The sequence below is a fragment of the Apodemus sylvaticus genome, chromosome 5, assembly GCF_947179515.1.
Source record: "Apodemus sylvaticus chromosome 5, mApoSyl1.1, whole genome shotgun sequence".
Taxonomy (NCBI): domain Eukaryota; kingdom Metazoa; phylum Chordata; class Mammalia; order Rodentia; family Muridae; genus Apodemus; species Apodemus sylvaticus.
This window is the reverse complement of record NC_067476.1, coordinates 134,298,142-134,307,800: the sequence shown is the minus strand read 5'-3', so window position 1 is coordinate 134,307,800 and position 9,659 is coordinate 134,298,142. Positions and strand designations below refer to the sequence as shown.

Sequence of the window (9,659 nt, the reverse complement as noted above, 5' to 3'; positions counted from 1 at the left end):
GCCTGCTGAGTGCTGTGACTGGAGCTCAGGTGAGGTCCAAATTAGCAAAGAGCTCAGCACTGGATCACTGGCTACAAGGCTAGAAGCAGGAGACTTAACAGCAGGGACCTGGAGTTATGGGTTCTTCTAGGGCTCGGTGGGCGGGTACACAGGTAGAGTATTGGAGGGAAGGCACTAGTGCTACTGAGATGTAAATCTGCAGATCTGGAAAAGGATTGGTTTCAGGCTGGAACCACTGAGTAGTTTCTTTTCAGTCCACTCTAACCCTAAGGGTAGTACTCCTGTCACTCGAGACTTATTAGCCAATCAAAACCTCCACACGGCCCTGCCAGTCATTAGAGGAGGAGGCTCTTCCTGTTCCCAAGACTGAGATTTCCTCTCTGTAACTGAGTAGGCATGCTTTGTCCTGCCTGTTTTGTTCTGAGTGTGTCTTCTGGGTGCTCTGAGGGAGCTCAGACAAGCTCAAAACTTCAGACATGTTAAGTGGAGGGTCATCTCTCATAAAGGGGAGGAACAAGAAGCTCAAAACTGCAGACATGGTAAGTGCAGGGTCATCTCTGATAAAGGGGAAGAACAAGCAGCTTAGCAAAGGGTGCACGTGTGGTGGGTCTTCCCAGCAGCTGGATTGTAAGCAGCACCCAGAGCTATGGCTGCTTGTGAGGTCCTATGTGGTTCTAGTCTCTCCTTTAATCCATAGATGGTGTGTGAATAACATTATTATGGAGTCTGTGTCTCCCTCCATAATAAACTTTTGGAGCTTGTGTGGAGAAAAATTCTTTGCAAAATTCCAAACCCAAGAGCCCTCGTTTCTTTATTATCTTCTAGATGATCTACCCTTAGCATTTAATGTGTTGGTGTAAGATCTCTTTGTAGTCCTTCATAGCTGAGTATTATTCCACTGTGTAAATGAACCACAATTTCTCTATCCATTTTTCTGTCATGGGACTTGTAGGTTGTTTCCAGTTTCTGACTCTCACAAAAAAGACCGCCATGAACATAGTCATGGAACGTGGTCCCCTCTGACATGGTGGGGCATCTTTTGGCTATATTCCCAAGAATGGTATTGCTGGATCTGCAGGTAGATCTCTTTCCAATTTTCTGAGGAACCTCCAGACTGATTTCCAGGGTGTTTGAACCCGTTTGCAATCCCACCAGCAATGGAGGAGTGTTACTCTTTCTCCACATCCTTCCCAACAATGTTGCTACCTGAGGTTTTGATCTTAGCCATTCTGATTGTTTTAAGGTGTAATCTCAGGGTTGATTTGATTTGCATTCTTTGGTCACTAAGGACTTTGAACATTTATTTAGGTGCATCTCAGTCATTGAAGTTTCCTCTGTTTGTGAATTCTCTGTTTAGTTCATTATTATTATTATTATTATTATTATTATTACTACTACTATTATTATTATTATTATTTGTTTTTTTCATATTTTGGATTTGTTTTTTTTTTTCCAAGACAGTGTTTCTCTGTATAGCTCTGGCTGTCCTGAAGCTCACTCTGTAGACCAGACTGGCCTCGAACTCAGAAATACCGACTCTGACTCATGGAATGCTCGGATTACAGGCATGGCACACCACCACCAGTAGTTCAGTCTTCTTTTAAGGTCTGGTAAAACTACATTTAACCCATCTGGTCCTGAGCTTCTTTAGGTTGGGAGACTATTAATAGCTTCTTCAATTTTTTTTTTACTTGATTTGGTTTTTTTTAGACAGGGTTTCTCAGTATATATAGCCCTGCCTGTCCTGGAGCTCACTCGTAGAGCAGGCTGACCTCGAACTCAGATCTCCCTTCCTGCCTCTGCCTCCGAGAGTGCTGGGATTACAGGCGTGCACTATTTCTTTAGCGGTTATGGGATTGCTTAGATCATTTATCTGATCCTGATTTAACTTTGGTACCTGGTATCTGTCTAGAAAATTGTCCATTTCATCTAGACATTCCACTTTTTTTGAGTATAGACTTTTGTAGTAGGATCTGATGATTTTTTGGATTTCTTCAGTATCTGTTTTTATGTCTCCCTTCTCATTTCTTATTTCGTTGATTTAGATACTGTCCCTGCATCCTCTGGTTAGTTTGGCTAAGGGTTTATCTATCTTGTTGGGTTTTTTTTTAAAAGAACCAGCTCCTGGTTTGATTAATTCTTTATATAGTTCTTTTTGTTTGTGCTTGGTTGATTTCATCCCGGAGTTTGATAATTTCCTGCCGTCTACTCCTCTTGTGTGTTTTTGCTTCTCTTTATTCTAGTGCCTTCAGCTGTGCTATTAAGCTGTTATTGTATTTTCTTTCCAGTTTCTTTGTTGAGGCACTCAGAGCTATGTGTTTTCCTCTTAGCACTGCTTTCATTGTGTCCCATAAATTTGGGTATGTTGTGCCTTCCTTTTCATTAAATTCTAAAGAGTCTTTCTTGTTGTTGTTGTTTTGGTTTTGTCGAGACAGTGCTTCTCTGTATAACCTTGGCTATCCTATAACTCACTCTGTAGACCAGGCTGGCCTCGAACTCAGAAACCCACCTGCCTCTGCCTCCCAAGTGCTGGGATTAAAAGCATATGCCACCACAGCCCAGCCTAAACAGTCCTTTCTTTCTTTCTTTCTTTCTTTCTTTCTTTCTTTCTTTCTTTCTTTCTTTCTTTCTTTCTTTCTTTCTTTCTTTTTTCCTTTCTTCCTTTCTTCCTTTCTTCCTTTCTTCCTTTCTTCCTTTCTTCCTTTCTTCCTTTCTTCCTTGACTGAGTTATAGTTGAGTAGAGTGTTGATCAGTTTCCATATGTATGTGGACTTTCTGTTGTTTTTGTTGTTAATGAAGACCAGCCTTAGTCGATGGTGATCTGATAGGGTGCATGGAATTATTTCAGTCTTCTTATATTTGCAGAGGTCTGTTTTGTGACCGAGTATATGGTCAGTTTTGGAAAAAGTACTGTAAGGTGCTGAGAAGTAGGTATATTCTTTTGTTTTAGGAAAAAATGTTCTCTAGATATCTGTTAAATCCATTTGGTTCATAACTTCTGTTTTTTTCACGGTTTCTCTATTTAGTTTGTGTTTCCCTGATCTGTCCATTGATGAGAGTGGGGTGTTGAAGTCTCCCACTATTATTGTGTGGGGCTCAATGTGAGCTTTGAGCTTTATTAAAGTTTCTTATATGAATGTGGGTTCCTTTGTTTTTGAAGAATATATCTTCAGATTTGAGAGTTCATCTTGGTAGATTTTTCCTTTGATTATGAAGTGTCCTTCTGTCTTTTTTGATTACTTTAGTTTGAAAGTTGATTTTATTCTCTATTAGGATAGCTACAGCAACTTTTTTCTTGGGACCATTTCTTAGGCAAATTGTTTTCTACCCTTTTACTCTGAGGTAGTGTATCTTTCTGAGTGAGTTGGGTTTCCTGTATGCAGCAAAATGTTGGGTCGTGCTTATGTATCCAGTCTGTTAGTCTATGTCTTTGTATTGGAGAATTGATTCCATTGATATTAAGAGATATTAAGGAGAAGTGATTGTTGCTTCGTGTTATTTTTCTTTTTCTTGTTTTTCCTTCAGTTTTTTGAGACAGGGTTTCTCTGTGTAGACCAGGCTGGCTTCGAACTTAGAAATCCGCTTGTCTCTGCCTCCCAAGTGCTGGAATTACAGGTGTGTGCCACCACCCCCCCCCCCAGTTCCTGTTACTTTCTTATTAGAGGTGGGCTTATGTTTGTGTGATTGTCCTTTATTTTTGGTTTTTTAAAAGATTAAGTTCTTGCTTTTTCTGGTGTGTAGTTTCCCTCCTTTTATTGGTGTTTTCCTTTTATTATTCTTTGAAGGGCTGTATTTGTGGAAAGATATTGTGTAAATTTGTTTTTGTCATGGAATACCGTGGATTCTACATCTATGGTAATTGAGAGATTAGCTGCGTAAAGTAGCCTGGGTTTGCATTTGTGTTCTCTTAGTGTCTATATGACACTCAGCAAAAGGAAATGGGATGCCCAGGAACTTCTGGCTTTTATAGTCTCTCCTGAGAAGTCTGGTATAATTCTGGTAAGTCTGTCTTTATATGTTAGTTGGCTTTTTTCCCTTACTGCTTTTAATATTCTTTCTTTGTTTAGTGCATTTGGTGTTTTGATTATTATATGACAGGAGGAATTTCTTTTCTGGTCCAGTCTATTTGGAATTCTGTAGGCTTCTTGTGTATTCATAGGAATCTTTTTCTTGCCAGGCTGTGGTCGTGCATGCCTTTAATTCCAGCACTTGGGAGGCAGAGGCAGGGGGATTTCTGAGGTTGAGGCCAGCCTTGTCTACAGAGTGAGTTCCAGGACAGCCAGAGCTATAGGGAGAAACCCCATCTCAAAAAAACAGCAGCAGCAACAACAACAACAACAAACAAAACAAAACAAAACAAAACAAAAAAAAACAAAAAGGAATCTCTTCCTTTAGGTTAGGGAAGTTTTGTTTTATTGTTCTTTTGTTTTGGTTTTGGTTTGGTTTGGTTGTATTTTTTGTGGTTTTTTTTTTGTTTGTTTGTTTTTTGGTTTTTTGGATTTGGTTTTTTCGAGACAGGGTGTCTCTGTATAGCGCTGGCTGTCCTGGAACTCACTCTGTAGACAAGGCTGGCCTTGAACTCAAATCCACCTGCCTCTGACTCCCAGGGTCCTGGGATTACAAGCGTGTGCCACGGCCACCCAGCTTGGAAGTTTTCTTCTATAATTTTGTTGAAGATATGTACTGGCCCTTGAAAATCTTCACTCTCCTCCATACCTATAATCCTTATGTTTGGTGTTCTCTGGATTTCTTGGATGTTTTGGGTCAGGAGCCTTTTGTAGTTTGCATTTTCTTTGACTGTTGTTTCAATGCTTTCTATGGGATCTTCTGCATCTGAGATTCTCTGGTCTTTCTCTTTTTTTTTTTTTTCTGTTTTTGATGCTTGCATCCATGACTCCTGACTTCATTCCTAGACTTTCTATGTCTAGAGTTGTTTCCCTTCATTATTTCTTCATTATTTCTACCTCTTCTTTTAGATCCTGGATGTTTTTTGTTCAATTCCTGCACCGGTTTTGTTGTCCTTTCCTGTAATTCTTTAAGGGTATTTTTCCTGTTTACCTATGAATTTCTTTAGGGGTGCTATTTATGTCCTTCTTGAAGCCCTCTTTGAGCATCATGAGCTGTGATTTTAAACCCAAATCTTGCTTTTCTGGTATGTTGGGGTACCCAGGACTTGCTGTTGTGGGAACTTTCTGCTCAGTGGCAGGAGAAGATCTGTTTTGTTTTTCAATTATTAGCAGATGAATTAAGAATGTAGTTTTGGTACATATAAGTATATGCTGGTGTACGAACTTCACTGAATTTTGAAACATGGTAGAGAGTATATTATGTTTCTCGAGATGTCATGTGTTGGTGTCATTACTTGTATGTTCCATTGGATTGCAGATGTGTGGCAAGATTACTGCCTGTGAGGCTTGTTTTGAATTTTTTGAATGAATATGAATATTTTTTATATATGCATGAATATGTTCATCTTGTGTGCCTGATGTTTACAGTAGGAAGAAGATAGTCTCAGACCTCCTGAACTTGGTGCAGTGGACAGTTGTGCTCCTCCATATAAATATTGGCAATTTAATCCACTTATTTGGTAGACACAGAATACCTCTGGTGAGCTACCTCTCCTGCCCTATGTTGCTGATTCATGATTAATGTTATATAGCTAATATTTTCATTGGTCCATTTGTAAATGTTTGAACATACATCACCTTTTATCAAGATCTTAATAATTTTACTGTTGAACCTGGGTCACTTAAGATTTTTGGCGTAAGAATGCAGACTTGGAGTGAATGTATAATTATTTGTAAGAACTTAAGTGAAGATCTTTGAGTTCTTTTTATGTTTTTGTTTGATTGATTGATCAATTGATTGATTTTAGCAAGGGAGTTAGTGTCTCATTATGTACCTGTTGCTGTCCTGGAATAACTATTTTGTACCAGGCTGACATCCACCTCAATGACATGTACCCGTGTCTGCCTCCTGTCTACTGGGATTAATACTGGCAGGAGTGAATACACCCAGCATGCTCATAAGGGTTTTTTTGGTTAATATTTATTCATACAGTTTATCTGATGCGTGCTCAGCACTGTTGAAGTGTATGCTTGTGTGTCTGTATGTGTGTTAATTGGCATTCCATGTGGAAGGCATTGACATTCCTACTCACAGGGTGCAGAAATGACAGGTGAACCTCATTCATTATTCAGTTTCCTTCTAAAATGCCTTGATTATATTAGAGTATTTGTGTCATGGATCAAGTAGAGGAAATACCGGAATCATATGACTGTATTCTCAATAAAGTATACATTTAAAATATTCTCAGCAATATATTCTCTAATGTCCACATGTATGGAATATTTTAGGGTATACTCACCTATGAAGATGTGCATGTGAACTTCACACAGGAAGAGTGGGCTTTGCTGGATCCTTCCCAGAAGAGGCTGTACAAAGATGTGATGCTAGAGACCTATGAGAATCTGACTGCTATAGGTAAGGCAGTAAATTTCCTTTCACTTTTTAAAATGTAGGGGCAACTCTTACTTTGTTATTATTATTTCTTTCTGTAATTTCAGTTGAAAATGATGAAGAATGAGAGCAATAAACAATCATGGTTCTAAAGTTCACTGAATTTAGTACCTTAAATTTTGTGTAACTTCCAGTAATGCAGCATACACTCTCTGGAACTATATTTTAGGCTACGTTTGGGAAGATCATAATACTGAAGAACTCTTTCAAAGATCTAGAAGATATGAAAGGTAACATTCATGTGCAACCTGATAAGAATATGTGTCCTAAGAAATTTTATTACATCCTCAAATATTTAAAGGAAAGCAAGATGATTAAAAAAATGACTTTAGGTTATTGATGATTATTAAATTCTTATAAAATCATGTACAACAATGTCAGGTATCTAATTTATGTTTGCAAGGCACTTGGTTATGTACAAAGACGAGAAAATAATGCCTTAACACATCTCACCATTTGAATCTCAGCCCAATAGAGTTATGCTGTAGAATTAATCTCCTACCACTTAGATATTGCAAAAGATACATGGAATAGGTAGTAAGTTTATATCCAAAAACCTCTAATAAACAAATATTCATACTAAAGCTGGTGACAATCATATAATTTTAATAATGTTGCCAGATTTTGTGAGATGGACAGTTTATAAGACTCAATAAAGCAGTTGTGGAGAAACCTTAATCCCTATATTACTCATTTTTTAATAGGAATGTCATTAGTTATAATGGATACAAGCCACGTGAATATAGGTATATTGAAGGAAGCAACAACCCGTCCCTCTCCTGCACTATTAGAAGGTATGTAATACTCCCTACATTGAGTATACTAGAAATTTACAAATATTTAGTTTTCCTACTTACTAGGGGTATTTAAAATAATCACGCTGTACAATATCTCTATGAGTACTAGGAATACATATTCTTCTGTTTCCCTTGGTTCACTTTGCAAATGTAGTATTACTCACACAATAGCAAAGTTTATGAATGAAGTAAGGGTAGTAAAGTTCTGAGATCTTCCTGTTCTCTTCAAATATGTGAATAAACTCCTATAGGAAAAGGTGCCATAAATGTGAGCCATGTCATCAGTGTCCTTCCCTTCGCATGTGTCTTCAAAGATGCAAAAGAACCCACAGTGAGGGGGAACTCCATGGCTGTAAACAAAGTGGAAATACATTGAGATCAGGTTCCTTGACAATTAGTCCAAATTGTAAACCTTATTCACACAGATGAAAAGATTTATATATGTTTAGAATGTGAGAAATCTTTCACATGTGCCAATTGTCTTTGCAGGCATGAAAGAAGTCATACTGAACAGCAACCCTCTGAGATTTTTCAGCGTGGGCAAGCCTTTTCATTTCAGAGTCATAACCTAAGACAAGAAAGAATTCATACTGGAGAGAAACCCTATGAAGGTGTCCAACATTTTGAAGCCTTTGCATATCACAGTAGTCTCCAAATACATAAAACAAGAGTTGATGGAGAGAAAACCTATGAGTGTAACCAATGTGGTAAAGATTTTGTATCTTACAGCTATCTTCAAACTCATCAAAGGGTACATACTGGCCGGAAAGGTTTTGAATGTAACCATTGTGGTAAAGCCTTTTTAAAAAACAGTAATCTCCAAAAACATAAAAGAACACATACTGGAGAGAAGCGTTATGAATGTAGCCAATGTGGCAAACACTTTTCACATCTGAATGGTTTGTTATATCACAAAAGTTTACACACAGGAGAGAAACCACATGTGTGTCATCAGTGTGGTAAAGCCTTTAGAGTTAAAAGTCATCTTCAAATGCATAGAAGAACACATACTGGAGAGAAACCTTTTGAATGTAACCAATGTGGTAAAGCCTTTGCACAAAATAGTAGTCTTCTAACACATAAAAGAATACATACTGGACAGAAACCTTTTCAGTGTAACCAATGTGGTAAAGCCTTTTCAAGTAACTGCCATCTCCTAAGACATAAAAGCACACACAGTGGAGAGAAACCTTTCAAATGTAACCAATGTGGTAAAGCCTTTGCAAGAGACTGTCATCTCCTAACACATACAATAATACATACTGGAGAGAAACCTTTTGAATGTAACCAATGTGGTAAAGCCTTTGCACAAAATAGTACTCTTCTAACACATAAAAAAACACATACTGGAGAGAAACATTTTGAATGTAACCAATGTGATAAAGCCTTTAGAAATATGGGTAATCTTCTAACACATAAAAGAATACATACTGGAGAGAAACCTTTTGAATGTAACCAGTGTGGTAAAGCCTTTGCACAAAATGGTAATCTTCTAACACATAAAAGAATACATACTGGAGAGAAACCTTTTGAATGTAACCAATGTGGTAAAGTCTTTGCACGAAATAGTAATCTTGTAACACATAAAAGAGTACATACTGGAGAGAAACCTTTTCAATGTAACCAGTGTGGTAAAGCCTTTGCACATAACTGTGAGCTCCAAACACACAAAAGAAAACATACTGGAGAGAAACCCTATGAATGTCATCAATGTGGCAAAACTTTTTCAAGTCTATCTGGATTCACATATCATAAAAGAACGCATAACTCATACAGGAGAGAAACCCCATGAATGCAATCAATGTTGTTAATCCTTGTTGTCCTTGTTTTTAATAACTGCATTGTATTCCATTGTATAAATGAAACATTTTTTTTTTTACTCTTTTGTCTGCTGAGAGATATCTGGATGGTTTCCAGTTTCTGGTATTACAAATAAAGTTCCTTTGATCATAATGGAGTAGGTGTCCTGTGGTATGGTAGAACATAGGTTGGGTATATGTCCAGGAGTTGTATGGTTGTGTCCAGAGTAGAATTATTCCCAATTAACTAAGAAACTGGCAAATTTATTTCCAGAGAGGTTCTACAAATTCTCACTCCCACCAGCAATGGAGAAGTGTTCCCCTTGCTCCACATCCTTGCCAGCCTGTGCTGTCCCTTGACTTTTTTATCTTAGCTGTTCTGATGGGTGTAAGGTGGAATATCAGCATCCTTTTTATTTGCATTTCTCTGATGACTAAGTGTCCACGGAATGAATGACACACAAGCAATAGTCCATTTTTAACTTGTCATTTTGCTCAGTGCCTGGTCACAGCGAAGACTTCCGTGGCTAGCATTTCCTTTTCT

General features: G+C 37.9%; 1 protein-coding gene across 1 annotated transcript; it reads left to right on the top strand.

Moving 5' to 3' along the window:
• The first annotated feature begins 476 nt into the window (after positions 1 to 476).
• Positions 477 to 9,190, top strand: LOC127684941 (zinc finger protein 120-like). The gene is made up of 6 exons (XM_052181700.1): positions 477 to 539; positions 6,357 to 6,483; positions 6,689 to 6,749; positions 7,224 to 7,313; positions 7,806 to 8,023; positions 8,534 to 9,190. Exons 1-6 carry the CDS (start codon positions 477 to 479, stop codon positions 9,106 to 9,108), a joined length of 1,134 nt encoding a protein of 377 aa, XP_052037660.1. The 3' UTR covers positions 9,109 to 9,190.
• The last annotated feature ends 469 nt before the right edge of the window (positions 9,191 to 9,659 follow it).